This window comes from Pelmatolapia mariae, linkage group LG20, assembly GCF_036321145.2.
Source record: "Pelmatolapia mariae isolate MD_Pm_ZW linkage group LG20, Pm_UMD_F_2, whole genome shotgun sequence".
Lineage (NCBI taxonomy): Eukaryota > Metazoa > Chordata > Actinopteri > Cichliformes > Cichlidae > Pelmatolapia > Pelmatolapia mariae.
The window spans coordinates 41,162,298-41,189,920 of NC_086244.1; the positions used below are offsets into that span (position 1 = coordinate 41,162,298).

Here is a 27,623-nt window from a genome sequence, read left to right on the forward strand (position 1 = left end):
ATCCTAGCATCTTTCACAAGCTTTGAGTCCTGATATACCAATGAATTGGGAGCATGATCTGAGATTAGAATAGACTCATAGGAGCATTCCTTGATTTTATGTCTCAACTCTGCAGATATCAAAAAGAAGTCAATTATTGAATAGGACTTGTGTGCACCAGAATAACATGAGAACGTTAAAACGTCCGGATTTTCTTCCCTCCAGATATCTATTAAGTTCAATTCCTTCATAAAGCGCTGTATAGTTACCCTACTACGGGTACGAGACTCTTCGGTTCCCGAGCTCCTATCTTTCACCGGATCTAGTACACAGTTAAAATCGCCTGCCACCACACATTTACCAGGAAAAGAGGACAACATAAGGAATAAGTTTTGATAAAAGATAGGGTCGTCTGTATTAGGTGCATAGATGTTCGCCAAGATAATTTGTTCATTTAGTAAGTTTCCTTGAATGACAAGGTAACGTCCAAATTTATCTTTGGTGACTTTGTTTACCTGGAGTGGTATGGATTTGTGCACCCTTCTCGCTTGAGAGTTAAACGATGCAGACAAGACCTTGCCTCTCCACCTCCTCTTAATTTTCAAGTCCTCATTATGCATCAGATGTGTTTCCTGAAGAAACACAATGTTAGACTGCAAAAATTTTGTTCTGTTCATGACTTGTTTAACTTTCTTCAGATTTCGTAACCCTCTGCAGTTCCATGATATGATTTTGATTTTTATCTCACTAGACATTTCTTGTAGATTGTGTAGTTATATTCCCCAAACAAGTGAAAATATATGTCAAAAAAAAAAACAAAAACAAAAAAACAGAAAGCCAACATAAATACTATTACTAACAACAGAAACTGCCCAAATACCCTCACCGTCACCCATATCCAGGCCTTTTAACCTGGATTTCCTTCCCCAGATGTTTAAAGCTTCCAGATAGCAATTAACAGTCCCACCAAAGGATGACACCGTATAGCTGAACTAGTAGAACCGAACAATCCAACTATTAACTATAACATTAACCATACCCTCCTATGCCACCAAGGTTAGATATTAAATTCTTATCAATTTAAAAAACACCCCTCTTTGCCATAGGTGAAATCACGTTTCACATTTCAAATCAGATTTCGAAGCAAAACTAATCAAAAGTAGTCTGCTGGTTTGATTGAGCCCCACTTGCTTGAAGTTAACCAGTTTACATTTGTTGCAGAAATACGTTCGGCCTCTTATGGGTATCTCAAGAGCTTTAATCCTGCACTGAGCCCAGAATAGAGTGTACCATGACATTAACTAATAGAAAATGCACTGTAATACGCGGTATTAGACACCCAGAGTCCTGCCCCACGTCGGCCATGACGTGGGGCAGGACTCTCCTGCCGCCATATACTTGCTTCTGGCCGGCGCATTAACCTCTGGAGTCCCGCTAGCGTTAGCCTCGCCGGAGTCCATGGCCTCAATGCTAGCTGATGAATCCTTGCTAGCCCTCGACTTCGTAAAGTCCGACAATTTAGCTTGGAGAGTTTTGTTTTCCGCCCTTGACTGACTTTCTTCTGTGACACCGGCATTACCCTAAGTTTATTTGTCGAAATAGGGGTGATTCACCTACTCAAGTACAATATTTTAGCAGAGCAGGTTAACGCTTATCCGCTCAGCTCGCCGCCATACTGGAACCTCTTCACAACCATTTTTGAGATCTGCCAATAAGTTCAAAGGTAAGCAAAGGAGAAATTGTGTTTAGGGATACAAACCCTTCACCCGTTGCCTACTGGTGGTGGTCAGAGGGCCCGGTGGCACCAGTGCCCGGCAGCCTCGTCTCTGTCAGTGCGCCCCAGGGCAGCTGTGGCTACAGTGTAGCTTGCCATCACCAGTGTGTGAATGTGTGTGTGAATGGGTGAATGACTGAATGTAGTGTAAAGCGCTTTGGGGTCCTTAGGGACTAAGTAAAGCGCTATACAAACACAGGCCATTTATCATTTACCATACAATGGTATTCAAATGATAAATGGTGACAATAGTGTTTTCATTATAGAACCTTTCTAGTCTTAGTCCTCATAACAGACGTCAATGATACAGGTCTTTGCTCTATGAACTTTAACCACTTTCATTACACACAAACTCTCTCACACACAATGATGGATGGTTTGGGGATAATTTGTTTACCAACAGTAGTGAACACACCAGGGGCACTGCCACAGAGGATACTCAGAAATTATGTAAAGCACTCCAAACACTGAATGGAACATGTTTGGTATCATTTTATGTTGAGAACAATTATAGTTCTGTGTACTAACTGATAGATATTTATACCTGTATTGCTCTGATATTCTCCATCAGTTGGTCAGTTCTGGAAGCTCCCAACAGGACAGAATTTACCCTTTCATTTCTAAGGCACCAGGCTGTGGGAGTTTACAGCACAGAGAGAAAATGTTAACGTCAGTGATATCAAATCAAGTTAAATACAATGTTTTCTAGAAAACTGCATTGTATTTTCACAGGACAAATGTGTTTTGTATTATTTTTTTTTTCTTTTACTTCTACAGTCATTTGCAGAGAATATAACATACAACAATATTTAATGTAGGGAAGCCAGTGTATTATTATACATATAGTAATGTTATTCATTTACCAATAGCCAGTTGGGGAAGAGTGCAGTCTATTCTTTCAGCAACTGCCTGCAACTCCTTTAGCTTCACCTGCTGGCGGTGCCCCTCCTCATTTAGGATCTTGTCTTTTAGCCATTGATAACCCTGTTACAGATAGTTAAACAGACTGTGAGAAAATCTGATTGTTAACTAGTTTACCGCAAATTACAAAGAGAAGAATAAGCTAAAAAGAAAAAACTAAGCACTGCCATTCTCTTAGAGATTTCACCTAAGAAGCCTTCTTGGGATGAGATGAATCACTCTGGCAGCTGTAGAGTTGTGGCTTTTTTAATCTGTGACCACAGTAAATCAGCTCACTCTCTGCCTGCTGGCCACCTGTGTCCATTGATGGTCCCAGGACAGCCGTGGTCCTAAATCACCATTGATTTCATTACTGGCTCTATCAGTGGGTAATAACTCTATACTAACTATTATAGACAGTTCTCCAAGGCTATGCACTCTGTCACCTTCCACAACTCCCTTAACCTTCAGAAATGGCTCAGTTCCTCAGGAACGATGTTTTTTGGCTCTACTATCAGACATTGTCTCGGAGTGTGGACCTCAGTTCACCTCTCGAGTTTGGGATGTCACAAAACGGCTGTGTGCAGGCAGAATAGGACCCAAATGCAGACTTCACGGAGGCGAAAATGTAAACTCAAAAAGCAGCTTTATTGCTGGCAGTGAAAACTTTAGAAAAACTAAATGGGAAAATATAAATTAAACACATGGAGAGACACATAGGGAAACAAACAGCCATGAATGAGGGAGACTACGACATGTGACTGAGGGATACACTGACATAAATACACAGAGGGATACAGGGCAAAGAGGAATCAGCTGGAAGGCACGGCTGGCACAAAATACACAGATGAGACAGGGAAGGGCAAGCTGATGGGAGACTATCAAAGTAAAACAAGAAGTACATAGAGGCACAGACTGGAGAGAGAGAAGGAACGGGGGAACATAGATAAACATAACAGAATAAAACACGACGGGAAAAATGGCACAAGAACTCATACCACAATATTAACACAGACACACAGAGGGAGACACAGAGGGTAAAGACACAAGGGGAAATCTAATAACTAAACCTAATCAGAACAACCCAGGTAATATGGAATGATCCTTAGAAACAACAAACTAGACTTAACAAAGTACAAAAATGACAAAAAACACAATAAACTCAAACCACTGGGTCACCAGTGGAGGTCATTAACAAGACTGGCTATGGATACCGACTACAGAATGGAGCAGTTGTCAGCCACCTCCTGCACATGGATGACATCAAGCTGTAAGCCAAGAGTGAACGAGACATCGATTCACTGATCCACACTACCAGGCTATACAGCAATGACATTGGAATGTCGTTCGGACTTGAGAAGTGTAGTCGGATGGTGACAAAGAGAGGGAAGGTAGTCAAAACTGAGGGGATCGAACTACCAGAAGGCAAAATTGCAGACATAGAGGACAGTTACAAGTACCTGGGGATCCCGCAGGCGAATGGGAACCATGAAGTGGCCGCTAGGAAAGCTGCAACCACCAAGTACCTGCAGAGGGTCAGGCAAGTCCTGAGGAGTCAGCTGAACGGTAAGAACAAGATCCGGGCCATCAACACCTACGCCCTGCCCGTAATCAGGTACCCTGCTGGGGTAATAGGCTGGCCAAAGGAGGAGATAGAAGCCACTGACATAAAGACAAGAAAGCTCCTTACCATGCATGGAGGGTTTCACCCCAAGTCCAGCATCCTGAGGCTGTACGCTAAGCGGAAGGAAGGAGGCCGGGGACTGGTGAGTGTCAGCACCACAGTCCAGGATGAGACAAGAAACATCCACGAATACATCACGAAGATGGCCCCAACTGACAGCGTGCTCAGTGAGTACCTCAGGCAGCAGAAACCCAAGAAAGATGAGGAAGGCGAGGAACCAACATGGAAGGACAGGCCCCTGCACGGTATGTACCACCGGCAGATAGCGGAGGTGGCTGATATCCAGAAATCCTACCAGTGGCTGGACAAAGCTAGACTGAAAGACAGCACGGAGGCACTAATCATGGCAGCACAGGAACAATCACTGAGCACAAGATCCATAGAGGCTGGGGTCTATCACACCAGGCAAGACCCCAGGTGCAGGCTGTGTAAAGATGCCCCTGAGACAATCCAGCACATAACAGCAGGGTGGAAGATGCTAGCAGGCAGGGCATACATGGAACGCCATAACCAAGTGGCCGGCATAGTATACAGAAACATCTGTGCCGAGTATGGCCTGGAAGTTCCGAGGTCAAAATGGGAGACGCCCCCAAGGGTGGTGGAGAATGACCGGGCTAAGATCCTGTGGGACTTCCAGATACAGACGGACAAAATGGTGGTGGCTAACCAACCGGACATAGTGGTGGTGGACAAACAGAAGAAGATGGCCGTAGTAATAGAAGTGATCGATGTAGCAGTTCCGAATGACAGCAACATCAGAAAGAAGGAACACGAGAAGCTGGAGAAATACCAAGGGCTCAGAGAAGAGCTCGAGAGGATGTGGAGGGTGAAGGTAACGGTGGTCCCCGTGGTAATCGGAGCACTAGGTGCGGTGACTCCCAAGCTAGGCGAGTGGCTCCAGCAGATCCCGGGAACAACATCAGAGATCTCTGTCCAGAAGAGCGCAGTCCTGGGAACAGCTAAGATACTGCGCAGGACCCTCAAGCTCCCAGGCCTCTGGTAGAGGACCCGAGCTTGAAGGATAAAACCGCCCACAGGGGCGAGATGTTTTTTTATATATATACAGTGGGATGCAAAAGTTTGGGCAACCTTGTTAATAGTCATTATTTTCCTGTATAAATCATTGGTTGTTACAATAAAAAATGTCAGTTAAATATATCATATAGGAGACACACACAGTGATATTTGAGAAGTGAAATGAAGTTTATTGGATTTACAGAAAGTGTGCAATAATTGTTTAAACAAAATCAGGCAGGTGGATAAATTTGGGCACTGTTGTCATTTTATTGATTCCAAAACCTTTAGAACTAATTATTGGAACTCAAATTGGCTTGGTAAGCTCAGTGACCCCTGACCTACATACACAGGTGAATCCAATAATGAGAAAGAGTATTTAAGGGGGTCAGTTGTAAGTTTCCCTCCTCTTTCAATTCTCTCTGAAGAGTAGCAACATGGGGATCTCAAAACAACTCTCAAATGACCTGAAGAAAAAGATTGTTCACCATCATGGTTTAGGGCAGGGGTCAGCAACCTGCGGCTCCGGAGCCGCAAGCGGCTCTTTAGTCCTTATACTGTGGCTCCGCGTGGTTTGGGAAAATAAATTATAAGTATTTAGCTGAAGTGTATTTTATCTATGTTAGTTCGTTTTTAACTTGTAGTTCTAAATTGGAAGATTATTGTGATATTGAAATATAAAAATAAAATTATATTCTATTATTTTTTCATCGCTCAAAATAAGGCTCACATTCGCGGAAGCCGGTATACCCGCCGAAACGCCGTGCATTTATCGAGACTTTCAACCCCAGGTAGGTCAGTTATGGATCTTCGGATCCACATTATGTCTGTTTCCACAGTTAGGAACATATTGACAAAATTGAAGACCACAGGCTCAGTTCAAGTTAAGGTTCGAAGTGGCAGACCAAGAAAAATCTCGGATAGACAGAAGCGATGAATGGTGAGAAGAGTCAGAGTCAACCCACAGACCACCACCAAAGACCTGCAACATCATCTTGCAGCAGATGGAATCACTGTGGATCGTTCAACCGCACTTTACACAAGGAGATGCTGTATGCAAGAGTGATGCAGAGAAAGCCTTTTCTCTGCCTACAGCACAAACAGAGCCACTTGAGGTATGCTAAAGCACATTTGGACAAGCCAGCTTCATTCTGGAATAAGGTGCTGTGGACTGGTGAAACTAAAATTGAGTTATTTGGGCATAACAAGGGGCGTTATGCATGGAGGAAAAAGAACACAGAATTCCAAGAAAAACGCCTGCTACCTACAGTAAAATATGGTGGTGGTTCCATCATGCTGTGCTTCGAGAAACTGGTACGACGTCACATCATGTACTGTCTGCCACCCACACTCGTTTGCATACAGAGCTAACAGATCAACTGAAGATGCCATTGCTACAACGCTCCACACCACCATCTCTCACCTGGAAGTGCAGGGCCGTTACGCCAGGCTGACTTTAGCTCTGCTTGCAATACGATACTCCCAGACAGACTAATAGTTAAACTGCTGGAAATAGGACTTCCTTCTACCACCTGCCTCTGGATCAGAGACTTCCTCTCAGACCGTTGTTACGAAATAAATAGATATTTTTTAAGGCTTATCTGCTCATTAGATCGTTTTATGAGAGGCCCAGACTTGACTAGGTTACAGGCCGACCAGAAACTGCATGTTTTTGCAGAATATGGGGAACAGACAGAGTGAGACTAAGTTTAGACAGGTTGCCCTGGCAACAGACCTTAAAAAGGGGAAGTTATTGCAAGCTGCACAGGAAGTTTTAGTGCACAGGCATATTAATAAATCGGACACAGAAAAGAGGAACTGAGTAGAAGGAGTTTTGTTTGTAATGAAACTGTGTGTGTCACGTGTGACGTGTGTGACGTCTGAAGTACCGAAATAACACCATATAAGACATATGTTGAGCTTGTAATGTTAGAGATCCTGCAACTGGCGTTTGGGCTGTGCAGGGGTCTCTCTCTTCCGGAAGATGATTGAAATAAAAGAAATATAAAATGTTTTGACCACTATGAGTCGGGTTTTCTCTGTTCTATCATGGGGACAAAAGAATCGGGGTTTAATACCGTGTACAGAAAGTTAGAGTGGGGCCTCATCTTTCCTCAGCCGGCTCTCCACAAGGCTGTGTACTGAGTCCCCTACTGTACACTCTGTACACACATGACTGTGTTAGTACCCACCCAGACAACGCAGTCATCAAGTCTGCAGATGATATCACTGTGGTGGGGCTCATCTCTGGGGGAGATGAGACGGCGTACAGAGCTGAAGTTCAGAGGCTGTCAGATTGGTGTGTAGATAACAACCTGGACCTCAATACCACCAAGACAAAAGAACTGGTAGTTGACTTCAGAAGGAGAAAGTCTGAGCTGCAGCCTGTCAGCATCAACGGGGAGTGCGTGGAAAGGGTCTCCAGTTTCAAGTTTCTGGGTGTGCACATAGACACAGACCTCCAATGGAGCTCTAACACCTCTGCGGTTTTAAAGAAGGCCCAACAACACTTTCTGAGAATCCTCAGAAAAACGGACCTGATGAAGGAGCTGCTGGCCATCTTCTACCACTGCTCCATTGAAAGTGTGCTGACATATTGCATCGGTGTATAGTTCTCCAGCTGCACCACAGCACACAGAAAGGCACTCCAGAGGGTCATTAATATGGCCCAAAAAACCATTGGACATCCTCTTTCCTCCCTGAAGGACCTGTACAGCACTCGCTGTCTCAAGAGGGCACGCAGCATCCTACGGGACTGTACAAACCCAGGACACCGGGTGTTTAAGCTGCTGCTGTCTGGCAGGAGGTTCAGGCTGCTGAGGTCCCGGACAAACAGACTAAAGGACAGCTTTTACAACAGGGCAATAGCCCTAATCAATGCAAATAGCTGACCTGACTGGCTACCTACCTGGACTTTTTGGAGTGGGAGGTAACAACTGTAAAAACAATAACAATAATAATATTTATATTCATAACAAGGTGCAATAATAATTAATGTGCAATAATAACAGTGTGCAATACACATACACTTATTCGTCTTTTATTTTTTATTACTAAGTTAATATACTGTGTTGTGTTGTTTGTGTTGCGTTGTGATGTGTCGTATTGTGTCATGTTGTGTTATATGTAGTGCCGACGTAGGGCAGTTTTCCAATTTCATTCTACTACTGTGCAATGACAATAAAGAGTTATCTCTTATCTCTCTTATCTGCGGGACTGTGTGGCCAGTGCAGGGACTGGGAATCTTGTCAAAGTTGAGGGACACATGGATTCCACTCAGTATCAGCAGATTCTGGAGACCAATGTCCAGGAATCAGTGACAAAGCTGAAGCTGCGCCAGGGCTGGATCTTTCAACAAGACAACGATAACACTGCTCAAAATCCACTAAGGCATTCATGCAGAGGAACAAGTACAACGTTCTGGAATTGCCATCTCAGTCCCCAGACCTGAATATTATTGAAAATCTGTGGTGTGAGTTAAAGAGAGCTGTCCATGCTCGGAAGCCATCAAACCTGAATGAACTAGAGAGGTTTTGTAAAGAGGAATGGTCCAAAATACCTTCAACCACAATCCAGACTCTCATTGGAACCTACAGGAAGCGTTTAGAGGCTGTAATTTCTGAAAAAGGCGGATCTACTAAATATTGATTTCATTTCTTTTTTTGTGGTGCCCAAATTTATGCACCTGCCTGATTTTGTTTAAACAATTATTGCACACTTTCTGTGAATCCAATAAACTTCATTTCACTTCTCAAATAACACTGTGTGTGTCTCCTGTATGATATATTTAACTGACATTTTTTATTGTAACAACCAACGATTTATACAGGAAAATAATGACTATTAACAAGGTCGCCCAAACTTTTGCATCCCACTGTATACATATACATAAGTATAGGACTAAATGCACGCATGAGGTAATCAGGGGAAGTGGAGACACATGAGGACACAGCTGACTAGAATGAAACAATGACAACACAGGGGAGAATAAAACTAAATACAATGAGCAAAGAAACACAAGGACTTTCAACATAAAACAGGAAGCATGACGGAACACAGACGTGACCCGAACTTGACAACATAAACCACGCAGGCATAACATATGAGGTAAGACACACACAACAACAAGGGGAACTTCAACACAAGGGAAGATGACATAAGGAGTCTAAATGAATAAAAAGCTGAAACTAGGCAACCTTGGAGCTAAAAAAAGACTCAATGAGCCAAAACATAAACAATGAATATCAAAATACAATGAAACACAAAAAAACTGTGTCAAACAACCCGGGACCATGACAGTTCCTTTGTTTAATACCAGATGGATATTAAATATTGGGATATTACCTTAAGTGAAGCACGCGAATAAGGAGGGATTCCATTGTTATATTTCCCTGAGATGATCCCACAAGCCAGTGGACACCATGTCATAGCTCCAATGCCTGCATGTCCAAAAGGATTACATACAGAATATTTTAAAAATTATTTCTTTAATTTCCACATTATGAATCGGTGTTCAGAAGGCCACTTAACATATGTAACCTGGGTTCTCTGAGTGAGATAATATCTCTCCACTCCATTACATATTTCATATGCTGGGCGGCCAGTTTGCAGAGGGGAGGAGAGCCCAGCCCCCCATGCTGGTTGATATAGGCCGCGGCAACTGTGCTGTCTGTCTAGACAACCACGCAATCGAGGCAGGAAGTGCCGAAGTGCCAGGAACGTGGCCAGTACTATGGGCAGAACGTTGTGCCATCAGAAACTGAATTTGAAGTTAAATTCGAACTTGAATTGCTCAGATTGAATCTGAATTGTAACTTGAATAAATGCTTTTTAAAACTGAATTTGAATTAGCCTAATTTGAAATTCCATGTATTGGTTTGAAAGTGATCGTCACTAAATTGAAATTGAATTTTATATTTTGAAAATTAATTAATTTGCTTTGAAACTGTATTTTGTCCTTTAAAAATGTAGCTCTTGAATAATTTCAGTTTAATTTCTCACCATTCAGTTTCAGTTGGAATTTCAGTTCCAAAATTCTGTTTTTTGTGACTTGCATCCAGTTCCGCTTCCAGGGTAATCGAGCGCAGATTAATAGAACTACATTTTACCAGCGGACCGAAAGTGTTACTGATGGGAATCTACATTATCTTGAGCTGGAGCTGGATTAAGACTTCAGAAGTCATTTGTCATGTCGAATGACCAGCGGATAAACTCTTTGGTTGGTAATAAATGTTTCACATGTATAAGAAAAAGCGTCATGTTAAAAAATGATAGTTGTACAGTAACTTTTATGCTTATGATTTAGCGTAGTTTGCCATGTGTTCAGCTTTGACAAACAAATATGATTGACTGTTTCTAGTCGAATTCCACAGTTGTCTTATTGTACCCTCTTGGAGCCCCCTACAGTAGGGAAACATGCAAATGAATGTCCAAAACATTGTATTTTAGGTTTATTAATGTCTTGCACAACATCCCAACACAACTCTTTAGCTAACTTAATAACGTTAGCTAAAGTGAATAGTTTAATTCATTAGTGTAGCATTACTGGATCACCTCTGTTTGAAGTGATATAATATGGTATACAACTATTACTGAAACAGCAAAGTTTGTAAAAAAGAAACTTTAACAAACAAAAAAAACCCCAAGACTTCTCATTCTCTAAACGTTTGGCCACAGCTGTAGATTACACTATCAGTGCTTGTTGACTCTTGTCAATAATTACATTTCTAAATTAAGATAAAACAACTCATGCAGGATGCAGGGGAACCCAACCTGGAAACAGGTCCCAAAAACAGACACCACTGCCACTATCACAACACTATCACAACACACACACACACACACACACACACACACACACACACACACACACACACACACACACACACACACACACACACACACACACACAGTCACAACACACGCACACAGTCACACAGTACCACAGGTAGGTATGGGTACCGATATCCGGTGCCATTATGACACCCAGTACATTTTGGTGCTTTATTTTGGTGCTTTTTTTTCCTGAGATGTCATACATTTTCGATTCTAGCCAATCATTTTACCTTTCCAGGGATAGTAGGCAGGCCCAGGTACGTGCGTTCTTTTAGAGCAGAGCTACAGATTAAAAATGCCCAAGGCGAAGTGATCAAAAGTCTGGCTGTACTTCACGGCAAAAGATGCAAACTCAGCAGCCTGAAGATGCAAACTCAGCAGCCTAAGGTGATACTGTGCAAAGGAGGTAACACCTCGAATCTGATGAAACACGCATAGCGGTTTTTTAAAAGCCGAGAAAAGCACCATATTTGATAGCTTGCTGCAAGACCTCACACCAAGCACATCTACTGCGGGTGTGGTGCCTGTTATCGGACCCGGAGTTAGCAACATCCCCCAAGAACCCGAAGAGGAGAGTCCTGGCCCTAGCCCTAGCCACCGGTTCCAACCAAAGGAGGTATGTTGTATCAACAGAAAAGGCTAACTTGGTTATCATTTTTGCAGAAAAAAAGAGACTGCTAAAAATAAAAACATAAGAGGTTTTTGGACAAAGTTTGGTTTCTCATTTCTCTAAGCTCCGGTTCGAGCACCGTTTAAGCACCGGCACCATTTCAAAAGTACCAGTTTGGCACCAGTATCGGATAAAACCTAAATGATACCCATCCCTAATCACAGGTAGGCAGTGTTGGGGAGAAACGGAATAAATATGTATGTATTTAAAATACAAAATATGAGAAATTGTATTCCATTACAGTTACCGTTTAAAAGGTGGTATTCAGAATACAGTAGTAGTATTAAACCTATAGCATTTTTAGAGGTCTCAGAGGTCTGTTATTTAGACATAGATGATTTAATTTAACTAGTTTAGGGGTATTTTGCTTTTTTTCTTTAGTGCTCTGAAACACACAGAGGCTAATAGTTTTAAACAGAAAGTTTCTCCACCTTCTAAAAAACACATAGCCACACTATCACTGTAACAACCCCCAATGTTCCTTTAATGCAGACAGTCCTATAATTATCTACTAGTCACAAACACACATAGATGATTTAACTGCATTAGGAGCATTTTCTTTAGCGATCTTATCATGTCAGAGGTCCAGCGGAGCCAGACCCATCGGAGTCGCCTTTTATCTTTTCCATTACACTTTCTACGACCATCCGATCCTCCAAACAGGTTTTCACCTGTTGCTTACACCCCCACACCTTTATCTCTGCATCTCAGAGGCCAGCTGAAACCAAGCCCCACCTATATAAAAATGCCCTAATCAAACACCCTGTATTTTTCCTCACTACTTTACATCGGCCCTTGAGAGCATAACACTTCGTTCATCAGCACGAGCATTTTACTTTTAATTTAACTGTTTTAGGAGCATTTTGCTTTTTCTTTACTGCTCTGAAACACACACAGGCTAATAGTTTCAAACAGAATACCACAAACAGCAGGCATTCCTTTAGAAATAAACTCTGATACTTCAGATTCTTAACTCTGCAACAGTTAGACCCCCAACAGTCAGCAAAAGAAGTCATGAAACAATAAAAGAGACGCCCTTATCAAGAGCATCTCAAATGTACTTAGTTTTCAATACAAGCAGTCTCCTTTATCTTATGTCAGAGGTCCAGCGGAGCCACCTTACTAATGACCATCCGATCCACCAAACAGGTTTCACCTTTTGTTTACACCTTTATCTTTGCATCTCAGACGTCAGCTGAAACAAGCCCCACCTATATAAAAATGCCCTAATCAGCCACACTAACCCTTTACAACGACCCTTGAGAGCATAACACTTCGTTCATCAGCACGAGCATTTTACTTTTAATTTAATTAGTTTAGGAGCATTTTACTTTTCTTTGCCGCTCTGAAACACACAGAGGCTAATAGTTTTCAAACAGAGTGTCACAAATAACATGTATTCCTTTAGAAATAAACTGTGATACTTCTAAAAAAACAAACACATATTCTTTTCCTCATCACTAGCCGATTCACCATTTTATTTAAATATCTGAATTTTCGGAGTGATGATTCAAGCGGGACACAGAGGCTGCTAGTTTAACGCACCAGAATGCAAATATAAATAAAAGCCTGACTATCCTGAGAGCCTAGCTGCAGCGACACCTTTCTTTCACACGGATTCCTGGATGTGCGTTGGAGCCGACTTTGCTACCCGCGCACAGCGTTTCTGACAGTCGGCCGCTGCTTATACAATAGAGAAAAGCAACAATACAGTGTGTTTCTCTGCTCCAAGACATCCGAGGGCCTTTCACGCGGTAAGCATGTCTGTTATACCCAGAGCATAAATGTCTGTATGTCAGTGATGATTATTCAAACCCTGTTTAAAAATGTGACACATATGTTGTCCGAAAACAATTCCTCTAAATTTGCAAAGTTACTGATTTAAAAAAATATATTTTCGAATTTTTTAGTTGCATGTCAAACATATGATAGCTAAATTCACAATGGTATAAACGTACTAAATAAAAGAGGCCCAAGCACCAAAGCACTCTAATGCAAGCCTCTAAACTGTATGTTGATAAGTACATGAAGTGTAGTGTCTGCCGAATTGTTTTTAATATGGCACTTTTTGACGAACTGCAGATGATGAAATCCTCTTTATTGTAGAAACTGTCCCTAAGCTACTGTTGCTCATACTTACTGAGTTCCCTAGCTACTTCCTTACTATGTCAGTAAACTTTTTGAACAATAAGAGATATGGTAGATTTAAAGAAGCATCCTAATTGAAGCAAAGGCAAAAAATTGGAATTAATTTTATGTGACTGTTCATATTAAAGCAAACAACAAGTGAAAATCCAAAAACCGGCTCCAATCCTTTGTATTAATGATCTCCCCCTCTCTCTCTCTCTCACTCTCTCTCCCTCACCACCCTCTGAGTGTGTGTGTGAGTGTGTGTGAGTGTAAGTGTGTGTGCCCTCACAGAAGGAAGGTCACAGCAGGAGCTTTTCTCAAACGCATTACCAATCAGTTTATTTTTTACAAGAAGTGTAGCTCATACAATGGTATAAATGTATTATTTGCGATACTTTATAAATATGAAACTCTAAAGATTTTGAGTTCATGCACATTGTGAAACAAGAATCTAAATATTTGTGTCACAATGATTTCTATAAAAGCATGTTGTTTATGGGCATAATGTAACAAATCTTTTGTGGCCCTATTAATGATCAATGGTAATTGAAGAGGAAGCTTGAACCCTGGCTCAGGACATTTTCATGACAAGTGACAGCGCAGACATCTACTAATGAGAGAACATGTTTTATCATCATAAACACGGTGATATGAAGCATCGTTAAAGTGTCACTTCAGTAATGTTGACTCATGTTTTTTAATAGGTGACTTTAAAACACCAAACTCTAATTTCTGTGGTTTATTTTAAGTTTACAGAATATAACATGTGGTAAGACGGTGAGTTTTACTTCTCACTGTCTGTGTTATGTGTATCTATTTATCATGTATGCTACTTTGCTCTGTGGACTGTAAAATGTTTCATTGTGTTCATGAAATAAACCAGACTTTCACCGTCTGCATCTTTTACTGTTTTTCTGCTTTTGTTCACACCAAGTTTGACAAACCCACAGATATCCAGAGTTAACTCATTAACAATGTGGAGCAGTCTCAGTGTATTTAGCTGCTTTTTCCCTAAACACAACCAACTGAGAGAAACGCTTGTAGTCCTCACTTTGGTCATTTTGAACGTTGAAGGAGATTTGTTCCATAGACACCTAATACTAGTGTTTCCTGCACTTAATCCATCACTACTATGTTCTATTTAAATTCAGATTCCTTTTATAGTTTGCAGTTTCTTTACTAACACATTTGTAGATAAGTTTATTGCTGAACGACACAGCTAGCAGTCTCACACACTCTTTAGGTTTTTGAAGTTTTGTGTGTAATGGTTTAGTCTATCAAACCTTACCTTTTTCTCCCCAGTATCACAACAGCATGACTCCCAAAGTACGGATCAGTAAACAACCAATGATTCTAAAGCCAGAACAGAAAGATACAGTTGGAAGATGAATGATTGTGTTTTTATGATGCGTAGTAAAACTTCCTCATCTTCTTCTTCTCTATGTTGCTGTTGTTCTTGTTCTTGCGTGTGTTTGTGTGTGTGTGTGTGTGTGTGTGTGTGTGTGTGTGTGTGTGTAGGTGTGTGTGTGTGTGTGTGTGTGTGTGTGTGTGTGTATGTGCGTGTATGCCTTAGAAGTCAAATAATACATTAGCCATACCTAAAAAAAACAAAACAAAAAAAAAACAAAAAAACATCTGAATTTCATTTAGAACTGAGATTCTAAGATGTAAGCAGAAATCTTATGCACAGCCAGAAACATGTTTCCCCACTTTCACAATGCTGAGGTGTCAAATCCACAACCCCCAACAAATGGGTTGTTACACAAGGGTGTGAAGGGCCAGCTTTACTTACATAGCCTCACACACAGTAGATTTTTAAAGTTTTTTGGGTACAGTGGTTTAGCCACAGATGCAACTTCCAGCGTCTTTATTAAGCTCTTATTTATAAATGTCTACACAATAATAGACACTGTGTGCTCTGTGACATTATAGTCTTCTACTTCGGCTTCCACTGGTTTGCATTTTAAACTCCCAACCTTTTAGGTTGTTATGAACTACTTATATTTCTAATATATTGTGATATAAAAGTGAACCATGTGGCTGTTTTTATTTTCTGTTTGATTGAATGAGTCAAGACACGAGTTATTTAAACAATTCTAAATGACAGTGTGATGGCCATAGTACATTATGAGGGTCAAATATGTTAAGGATAATGTTTATCAATGTAAAATTGCAAAGAACCTTTAAATAGATTATAACATTTTGTAAACAGTTACCTCAGAAGCTGTACTGTCAGACCTATGTATGTAAGGTAAAACTTTCCACAGTACTTCCACTTAAGTAACTAAACACATAAAGTCACCCTCACCATTAATCCACTGCTCCTTGAAAAAAAACTAGCACAAACAGACAACTGACTCAGCAATGATAAGTAGAGCTATCCGAGGCCGATACTCAAGCAGAAGAAAATTAAAAGTTGTTGTTTTTGTGGCTCGAAAAATTAAAGAAAGTATGTTTAATAATTCAACAAGACCCGCACCTTCAACACGTGTACATTCAAATTTTGGAACAGGCTCAACATTGCTGTTGTTCAATAGTTTTTATCCGTTCGAAAAGTAATTTTACGGCTTTAATGTTTCCAGCTGATAAGGAGAATGAGTGCATTTCAAATGTGTGTCCAAAGGCTTTAAACATCCGCTTTGTCTGTAACGACAGTATCAAACTACAGAGCATTGTTTTTACTAAAATTCAACATTTTCAGATGAAAATTGGGCTGCTTTTTGGGTTTTTTTTTCACTGTAACACCCCCCTCAATGCCATTTTTAGGATATTCTTGGTGATCCCATTTTTTTCATATTTATGCTTTTGGGACTGAGGGTATCTAATACACACACGTTGTCACTGTGTTTTGTACTACCAGCTGTGAGGGCTCTGCTTTTGCTTTGAGCAGTCTGTTTTTATTTTGTCTCGTGAGTGTGTGTTTTTCAAACGAGATCCTCGTCAGTTTGATTTTGTTTCCACAAACTTTTGTGTGAAGTTGACAACAGAGGTAAAGAGATTTAAACACCCCAGTTTAAGTAGGTAGGGGTTGGACCAGCTGCACAGGACAGGTGAAGCAGAGAGTGTCAGGGGAGATGTGCAACAGAAGCAGAGGGAACATTTTACAAGATGATGAATGGCACATTTAGATGATTAAGGATTTGTTGACAAGATTAAAAGACAAGTCCGTCAGAGTTCAACAACATTACAGTTTGATTAAATAAAAATTTTTTAAACTACACAAGGTTTATTTTCTCTTCTGATAGTAATCATATTAAACATGTCAAGAAAGAAAGAGTATAAAGAAAAAGAGTAAATGTGTGTCTAATTAAACTCTTCCTGTGAACCTTATATCATCCTTTAACATGTTTGGTGTTACAAACTTGAAGAAGCACAGAAAAGATCATCAGACATTAATCTAATCAGTTTTCAGCCTTCATTCATATTGAAAAGTTGAAATCTTCCCTGCTAGACCCAAGTGCAGCGTTTAACACCGTTGGCCATAACATTTTATTACTGCTATTATTAAATGGTGGAGAGGCCTCTTCACACACTGAGGTTAATTATGAAGCTCCACAGGCTTCTGTGCAAAGACCAGTTCTGTTTACATTATACGTGCTTTAGAAGACATAGCATGCATTTTCACTGCTATGCATATGATACCCACTTTTATTGGTTATATCTCTTAGACACATAATGAGCTTTAATTTTCTGCTTCTAAGTTCAGATAAAACTGAGGTTATTGTAACGGGGCGTAAAAATCTTAGAAACACTGTGGCTAACAAGATCCTTACTCTGGACGGCATTGCCTTGAGCCGCCTGGTGTAGTCATTTGCCACATTATAAGTAAAATTGAAACATACAATCCCATAGCACAACATCAACATTTATTTATATACAAAAATAAAAATGCTTTTTACAGAAAAGAATTGTAACTTCACAACTCATCACCGATTAGGTGATGAGTGACTCATTAGGTGACTCATCACCGATTAGGCGCCGAGTATGGCAGCCTCGTCGCGAGCTCCCCCAAGCAACAGCTGTTTTTTGTGTTTAATTTTACTTTTTCTTTATTTTTTCACGAGTAGCACATGTCTCCTTGTGTACGACCGACAAACCTTACTGGACATAAAAGATGGACTTTCTCATCACTTTCTGGAGTTCAAGTTTTGCAACACGGACCCTCCGTTTGCAGACCCCCCATTCATCTCACCTGAGACGCCTTTGTTCTGGGCCCGTGGAGGCCGCAAACGCCGACGCAGAGGGAGAAGATCTGGTGTTCTGGTTCGACTGAGACGGCGCACTAACAGACCACCGTTACCCAGTTTATTACTGGCTAATGTGCAGTCTCTGGAGAACAAGCTGTGCGAGCTTCGGGCACGGATCTCATTCCAGCGAGAGATGCGGGACTGCTGCGTGATCTGCCTCACAGAAACCTGGCTATCGGACAAGGTACCGGACTCCGCAATACAACTACCGGGGTTCTCTGTGCACCGCGCGGACAGGTCACAGGAGCTTACTGGGAAAAGCAGATGCGGTGGTGTATGTTTCATGATCAACAACAGCTGGTGTGATTATGCGAACGTGCACCCGGTCAAATCTTTCTGCTCACCGGACCTGGAGTACCTGATGATTAAGTGCCGGCCATTCTGGCTACCGAGGGAATTCACAGCAGTGATTATTACGGCGGTTTACATTCCCCCACAAGCCGACACTGACCGAGCACTCAGGGAACTGTACAGCGCGATCAGCAGTGAGGAAACCGCACACCCAGAGGCGGCGTTTATCACGACCGGGGACTTTAATAAGGGTAACCTGAAGAAAGTCTCACAAAAACTCCACCAACACATCCATTTCAGCACTCGTGGAGACCGGCTTCTTGACCACTGCTACACCTCTTTCCGGGATGCATACAAAGCCCTCCCCCGCGCCCCATTCGGCCAATCAGATCACCGCTCCATCCTGCTCCTGCCCGCCTACAGGCAGAAGCTGAAACAGGAAGCTCCAACCCTGAGGGCGGTGCACCGTTGGTCGGACCAATCGGAGTCTACGCTGCGGGACTGTTTTGATCACGCGGACTGGGAAATGTTTCACGTGGCTGCTAAAGACATTGATGAGTACACAGACTCAGTCTGCGGATTTATCAGAAAATGCGTGGAAGATGTCGTCCCATCCAGAACAGTTAAATCCTTCCCAAATCAAAAACCCTGGATTAACGGAGATGTTCGCACAGCACTGGCGGCACGGAGCACCGCTTTTGCCTCCGCGAACACATCGGACTACAAACACGCACATTACCAACTCCGGAAGACGATCAAAGCAGCCAAACGTTAGTACAGGGACAAGGTGGAGCAACATTTTGACAACCCTCGGAGTATGTGGCAGGGACTAAACACGATCACAGACTTTAGAGGGAAAACCAGCACACCGCAGACCACGGCCTCTCTGTGTGAGGATCTGAACGTATTCTACGCTAGATTCGACACAGCGAACACCACGAGACCGGACAGTGTGCGCACCGCGGATGACGTCAGTGCGCACACTGTGTCTGAGGAGGATGTGCGGAAGTGCTTCAGGAGGGTGAACGCACGCAAAGCTACTGGTCCGGACGGTCTCTGAAAGACAGATTTTTTCTTTCTTAAAACGTGTAACCTGCATTTTACCAAAAAATGTATTCTACATTTAGTGCATTTAAAAAACAAACAAAAAAACCAAAACAAATAAAAACATGTACCCACCTAATCGGTGATGAGTTGTGAAGTTACAATTCTTTTCTGTAAAAAGCATTTTTATTTTTGTATATAAATAAATGTTGATGTTGTGCTATGGGATTGTATGTTTCAATTTTACTTATAATGTGGCAAATGACTACACCAGGCGGCTCAAGGCAATGCCGTCCAGAGTAAGGATCTTGTTAGCCACAGTGTTTCTAAGATTTTTACGCCCCGTTACAATAACCTCAGTTTTATCTGAACTTAGAAGCAGAAAATTAAAGCTCATTATGTGTCTAAGAGATATAACCAATAAAAGTGGGTATCATATGCATAGCAGTGAAAATGCATGCTATGTCTTCTAAAGCACGTATAATGTAAACAGAACTGGTCTTTGCACAGAAGCCTGTGGAGCTTCATAATTAACCTCAGTGTGTGAAGAGGCCTCTCCACCATTTAATAATAGCAGTAATAAAATGTTATGGCCAACGGTGTTAAACGCTGCACTTGGGTCTAGCAGGGAAGATTTCAACTTTTCAATATGAATGAAGGCTGAAAACTGATTAGATTAATGTCTGATGATCTTTTCTGTGCTTCTTCAAGTTTGTAACACTAAACATGTTAAAGGATGATATAAGGTTCACAGGAAGAGTTTAATTAGACACACATTTACTCTTTTTCTTTATACTCTTTCTTTCTTGACATGTTTAATATGATTACTATCAGAAGAGAAAATAAACCTTGTGTAGTTTAAAAAATTTTTATTTAATCAAACTGTAATGTTGTTGAACTCTGACGGACTTGTCTTTTAATCTTGTCAACAAATCCTTAATCATCTAAATGTGCCATTCATCATCTTGTAAAATGTTCCCTCTGCTTCTGTTGCACATCTCCCCTGACACTCTCTGCTTCACCTGTCCTGTGCAGCTGGTCCAACCCCTACCTACTTAAACTGGGGTGTTTAAATCTCTTTACCTCTGTTGTCAACTTCACACAAAAGTTTGTGGAAACAAAATCAAACTGACGAGGATCTCGTTTGAAAAACACACACTCACGAGACAAAATAAAAACAGACTGCTCAAAGCAAAAGCAGAGCCCTCAGAGCTGGTAGTACAAAACACAGTGACAACGTGTGTGTATTAGATACCCTCAGTCCCAAAAGCATAAATATGAAAAAAATGGGATCACCAAGAATATCCTAAAAATGGCATTGAGGGGGGTGTTACAGTGAAAAAAAACCCCAAAAAGCAGCCCAATTTTCATCTGAAAATGTTGAATTTTAGTAAAAACAATGCTCTGTAGTTTGATACTGTCGTTACAGACAAAGCGGATGTTTAAAGCCTTTGGACACACATTTGAAATGCACTCATTCTCCTTATCAGCTGGAAACATTAAAGCCGTAAAATTACTTTTCGAACGGATAAAAACTATTGAACAACAGCAATGTTGAGCCTGTTCCAAAATTTGAATGTACACGTGTTGAAGGTGCGGGTCTTGTTGAATTATTAAACATACTTTCTTTAATTTTTCGAGCCACAAAAACAACAACTTTTAATTTTCTTCTGCTTGAGTATCGGCCTCGGATAGCTCTACTTATCATTGCTGAGTCAGTTGTCTGTTTGTGCTAGTTTTTTTTCAAGGAGCAGTGGATTAATGGTGAGGGTGACTTTATGTGTTTAGTTACTTAAGTGGAAGTACTGTGGAAAGTTTTACCTTACATACATAGGTCTGACAGTACAGCTTCTGAGGTAACTGTTTACAAAATGTTATAATCTATTTAAAGGTTCTTTGCAATTTTACATTGATAAACATTATCCTTAACATATTTGACCCTCATAATGTACTATGGCCATCACACTGTCATTTAGAATTGTTTAAATAACTCGTGTCTTGACTCATTCAATCAAACAGAAAATAAAAACAGCCACATGGTTCACTTTTATATCACAATATATTAGAAATATAAGTAGTTCATAACAACCTAAAAGGTTGGGAGTTTAAAATGCAAACCAGTGGAAGCCGAAGTAGAAGACTATAATGTCACAGAGCACACAGTGTCTATTATTGTGTAGACATTTATAAATAAGAGCTTAATAAAGACGCTGGAAGTTGCATCTGTGGCTAAACCACTGTACCCAAAAAACTTTAAAAATCTACTGTGTGTGAGGCTATGTAAGTAAAGCTGGCCCTTCACACCCTTGTGTAATAACCCATTTGTTGGGGGTTGTGGATTTGACACCTCAGCATTGTGAAAGTGGGGAAACATGTTTCTGGCTGTGCATAAGATTTCTGCTTACATCTTAGAATCTCAGTTCTAAATGAAATTCAGATGTTTTTTTGTTTTTTTTTGTTTTGGTTTTTTTAGGTATGGCTAATGTATTATTTGACTTCTAAGGCATACACGCACATACACACACACACACACACACACACACACACACACACACACACACACACACACACACACACCTACACACACACACACACACACACACACACACACACAAACACACGCAAGAACAAGAACAACAGCAACATAGAGAAGAAGAAGATGAGGAAGTTTTACTACGCATCATAAAAACACAATCATTCATCTTCCAACTGTATCTTTCTGTTCTGGCTTTAGAATCATTGGTTGTTTACTGATCCGTACTTTGGGAGTCATGCTGTTGTGATACTGGGGAGAAAAAGGTAAGGTTTGATAGACTAAACCATTACACACAAAACTTCAAAAACCTAAAGAGTGTGTGAGACTGCTAGCTGTGTCGTTCAGCAATAAACTTATCTACAAATGTGTTAGTAAAGAAACTGCAAACTATAAAAGAAATCTGAATTTAAATAGAACATAGTAGTGATGGATTAAGTGCAGGAAACACTAGTATTAGGTGTCTATGGAACAAATCTCCTTCAACGTTCAAAATGACCAAAGTGAGGACTACAAGCGTTTCTCTCAGTTGGTTGTGTTTAGGGAAAAAGCAGCTAAATACACTGAGACTGCTCCACATTGTTAGTGAGTTAACTCTGGATATCTGTGGGTTTGTCAAACTTGGTGTGAACAAAAGCAGAAAAACAGTAAAAGATGCAGACGGTGAAAGTCTGGTTTATTTCATGAACACAATGAAACATTTTACAGTCCACAGAGCAAAGTAGCATACATGATAAATAGATACACATAACACAGACAGTGAGAAGTAAAACTCACCGTCTTACCACATGTTATATTCTGTAAACTTAAAATAAACCACAGAAATTAGAGTTTGGTGTTTTAAAGTCACCTATTAAAAAACATGAGTCAACATTACCGAAGTGACACTTTAACGATGCTTCATATCACCGTGTTTATGATGATAAAACATGTTCTCTCATTAGTAGATGTCTGCGCTGTCACTTGTCATGAAAATGTCCTGAGCCAGGGTTCAAGCTTCCTCTTCAATTACCATTGATCATTAATAGGGCCACAAAAGATTTGTTACATTATGCCCATAAACAACATGCTTTTATAGAAATCATTGTGACACAAATATTTAGATTCTTGTTTCACAATGTGCATGAACTCAAAATCTTTAGAGTTTCATATTTATAAAGTATCGCAAATAATACATTTATACCATTGTATGAGCTACACTTCTTGTAAAAAATAAACTGATTGGTAATGCGTTTGAGAAAAGCTCCTGCTGTGACCTTCCTTCTGTGAGGGCACACACACTTACACTCACACACACTCACACACACACTCAGAGGGTGGTGAGGGAGAGAGAGTGAGAGAGAGAGAGAGGGGGAGCCGGTTTTTGGATTTTCACTTGTTGTTTGCTTTAATATGAACAGTCACATAAAATTAATTCCAATTTTTTGCCTTTGCTTCAATTAGGATGCTTCTTTAAATCTACCATATCTCTTATTGTTCAAAAAGTTTACTGACATAGTAAGGAAGTAGCTAGGGAACTCAGTAAGTATGAGCAACAGTAGCTTAGGGAGAGTTTCTACAATAAAGAGGATTTCATCATCTGCAGTTCGTCAAAAAGTGCCATATTAAAAACAATTCGGCAGACACTACACTTCATGTACTTATCAACATACAGTTTAGAGGCTTGCATTAGAGTGCTTTGGTGCTTGGGCCTCTTTTATTTAGTACGTTTATACCATTGTGAATTTAGCTATCATATGTTTGACATGCAACTAAAAAATTCGAAAATATATTTTTTTAAATCAGTAACTTTGCAAATTTAGAGGAATTGTTTTCGGACAACATATGTGTCACATTTTTAAACAGGGTTTGAATAATCATCACTGACATACAGACATTTATGCTCTGGGTATAACAGACATGCTTACCGCGTGAAAGGCCCTCGGATGTCTTGGAGCAGAGAAACACACTGTATTGTTGCTTTTCTCTATTGTATAAGCAGCGGCCGACTGTCAGAAACGCTGTGCGCGGGTAGCAAAGTCGGCTCCAACGCACATCCAGGAATCCGTGTGAAAGAAAGGTGTCGCTGCAGCTAGGCTCTCAGGATAGTCAGGCTTTTATTTATATTTGCATTCTGGTGCGTTAAACTAGCAGCCTCTGTGTCCCGCTTGAATCATCACTCCGAAAATTCAGATATTTAAATAAAATGGTGAATCGGCTAGTGATGAGGAAAAGAATATGTGTTTGTTTTTTTAGAAGTATCACAGTTTATTTCTAAAGGAATACATGTTATTTGTGACACTCTGTTTGAAAACTATTAGCCTCTGTGTGTTTCAGAGCGGCAAAGAAAAGTAAAATGCTCCTAAACTAATTAAATTAAAAGTAAAATGCTCGTGCTGATGAACGAAGTGTTATGCTCTCAAGGGTCGTTGTAAAGGGTTAGTGTGGCTGATTAGGGCATTTTTATATAGGTGGGGCTTGTTTCAGCTGACGTCTGAGATGCAAAGATAAAGGTGTAAACAAAAGGTGAAACCTGTTTGGTGGATCGGATGGTCATTAGTAAGGTGGCTCCGCTGGACCTCTGACATAAGATAAAGGAGACTGCTTGTATTGAAAACTAAGTACATTTGAGATGCTCTTGATAAGGGCGTCTCTTTTATTGTTTCATGACTTCTTTTGCTGACTGTTGGGGGTCTAACTGTTGCAGAGTTAAGAATCTGAAGTATCAGAGTTTATTTCTAAAGGAATGCCTGCTGTTTGTGGTATTCTGTTTGAAACTATTAGCCTGTGTGTGTTTCAGAGCAGTAAAGAAAAAGCAAAATGCTCCTAAAACAGTTAAATTAAAAGTAAAATGCTCGTGCTGATGAACGAAGTGTTATGCTCTCAAGGGCCGATGTAAAGTAGTGAGGAAAAATACAGGGTGTTTGATTAGGGCATTTTTATATAGGTGGGGCTTGGTTTCAGCTGGCCTCTGAGATGCAGAGATAAAGGTGTGGGGGTGTAAGCAACAGGTGAAAACCTGTTTGGAGGATCGGATGGTCGTAGAAAGTGTAATGGAAAAGATAAAAGGCGACTCCGATGGGTCTGGCTCCGCTGGACCTCTGACATGATAAGATCGCTAAAGAAAATGCTCCTAATGCAGTTAAATCATCTATGTGTGTTTGTGACTAGTAGATAATTATAGGACTGTCTGCATTAAAGGAACATTGGGGGTTGTTACAGTGATAGTGTGGCTATGTGTTTTTTAGAAGGTGGAGAAACTTTCTGTTTAAAACTATTAGCCTCTGTGTGTTTCAGAGCACTAAAGAAAAAAAGCAAAATACCCCTAAACTAGTTAAATTAAATCATCTATGTCTAAATAACAGACCTCTGAGACCTATACAAACCTTTAAAATTGTTTAATTAAAACACATAATGGTTTCATTAAATAAAACGCTATTAAACACATGTAAACTCATATGACCTCTGAACTCACAAGCATGTACAAAGGCCGTTCACGCGCAAAGACAGTTCACGCGCAAAAAGTCCGTTCACGCGCACACATGAACGCGGAGGGGGATAGGGGAGGGGGGATGCCTGAGGGGTTGGGGTGGGGGGGGGGGTGGGGGGGGTAGGGGTGGCCGGGGGGCAAAAATGCTATAGGTATAATACTACTTACAGTTACTTTGTTGAAATAAATGGATTGCATGGCGGTCTTTTCCTGTTTCATAAGGCTATGAACTCTAGATCTTTGGTGTCCATGCCGGTGGAAACCCAAACAAAAACACGCATTAAGAGGATCTCATGTCTGTGTCTCAATCTCGCGGCCCATGTCACCTCTACTTGCGGCCCGCATAATGGCGTGAAGAAGTATTTTAAAAAATTATTCACAAAAATGATTTAATAAGAAGGCAAGAGGCTTTGCTCTCTCTATTTTTGGTAATTCCACACTGGTGGAATCCCAAACAAAACACGCATTAAGAGGCTCTAATGCCTGTGTGTCAGTTTCGCGGTCCATGTCACCCCTACTTGTGGCCCACATGAAGAAATATTGTTTAAAATTATTATTCAAAAAGTTATTTAATATGAAGGTGATATGACCAGAGTGTTCCAAGCATTGCCCTATACCCGTTATGTGCAAAAATAGGAGAGTTGAAAAGTACGAGTTATCACCGAGCAGAGATGGGAGATGGAAGCATGTAAATATAATAACAACCACTGCAGCCAAAAGAGTGCCTGACGAGCCTGGGCTCATCAGGCAGCTATTAAGACTTGACTGTACACTGTGTTCATGTTTTCCTCCGAAACAATAAGCAGCCTTTCAATGCCTCTCTCTGTCTCTCGCTAGCAAAGTTGTCCCAGACAACAAAGTAAAGCTAGTTTTTGGCTACGAGGTCGACACGGAACCAGACGTATTAGCCAGAGGTCCCTTTACTACGGTTTGGAGCAGCGGACCTGTTTTATATACGTCCTGAATAATTTTCTATACGAGATCACTGCAAAAAATCGCAGCCTTACCTAATGTCCACCCTACTGTTACTCATTTGAGATTTAAGATTTAAAGATCTAGTTGGTATTGGTACGGTGAGTAACCCTCAGTAATAGTAATAAATCACACAGCAATAGTAGATTCATGTAGTTGTAAAAAGCTTGATAATATATTAAGTAATCCAAAGTATTCAGTATTATTTTTCTCCATGTGCAAGTAATATTGATAGGATTACAAACTCCATTAAGTGTTCTAGAGTTAAGAATGAACAGTCATAATTTTTGGGACATGATGCTGTACATATCAGTGGTGGCTTGCTTACCTATCTTGTGGAAGAGTTCAGGAAGGTGCACTTCAACCTTTTCTCTTTGGAACATGTGGTACTCTGCCTGTTCACAAATTGGAGGGATCATGTTGAACTGTCGTGCCACAGAGTATGCCTCCTACAAATAATAGAGGAAAAAGCACCAAACATTTTGATTGGTCCATGATTTTCACCAAGAAACTGACTCTGTTTCAGTAAGTACTGAGTAATCCAATCCATTTAAGTGGAAGCATGTAATGTAGGCACAACCTTGTTTCTCGATTTTTTAAATTTATTTATTTTTTTATTTTAAGTTTTTGCAGATGGGACACACATGACTGGGGGACTGTACTTACTTACTGGGATTGTAAGTAACAGTAAATACTAAACATTGAATGTTATTGTGCAGCATGCAAGACCACACAAGCACACAATGTGCTTTGAGGTAGCAGGCAAGGAAGATATAGTTTGTGTCTGTGAGGACCAGTGTGTACACCCGTGTGCACACATGATCACACTTGTATTCAAAAGGTTTCTCCATCTAATGATCTGCTAGAGGGCTGTGGGAAGCCATAGCCACGTCCCCGGCGCATGAAACAGGCATGGAGGAGATCCAGGCCCAGACAGCCAGAGGTCCCCAGAGCGTAAAAGCCCAAGAAGGACCATCAGAGGGGCAGTGGTGCCACCCTCAGGGAGCGAGCCCCAGGGCCAGAGGCCCAAGGTCCAAGGGTCCCCCCACCCCCCGGAAGGAGTCAAATATTATATATAGAT

The 27,623-nt window shown here is 40.8% G+C and overlaps 1 protein-coding gene across 2 annotated transcripts in view; it reads right to left on the reverse strand.

Moving 5' to 3' along the window:
- LOC134618399 (voltage-gated potassium channel subunit beta-2-like) overlaps window positions 1-27,623 on the reverse strand; it is a 291,857-nt gene that overhangs the window by 39,194 nt on the left and 225,040 nt on the right. For both annotated transcript variants that reach the window (XM_063463773.1, XM_063463774.1), the window contains 4 exons: window positions 26,871-26,991; window positions 9,696-9,790; window positions 2,617-2,737; window positions 2,298-2,386 (listed from right to left, as the gene is read on the reverse strand). In XM_063463773.1, coding sequence (XP_063319843.1) covers window positions 2,298-2,386; window positions 2,617-2,737; window positions 9,696-9,790; window positions 26,871-26,991 — 426 coding nt within the window. The remainder of the gene's footprint in view (window positions 1-2,297; window positions 2,387-2,616; window positions 2,738-9,695; window positions 9,791-26,870; window positions 26,992-27,623) is intronic.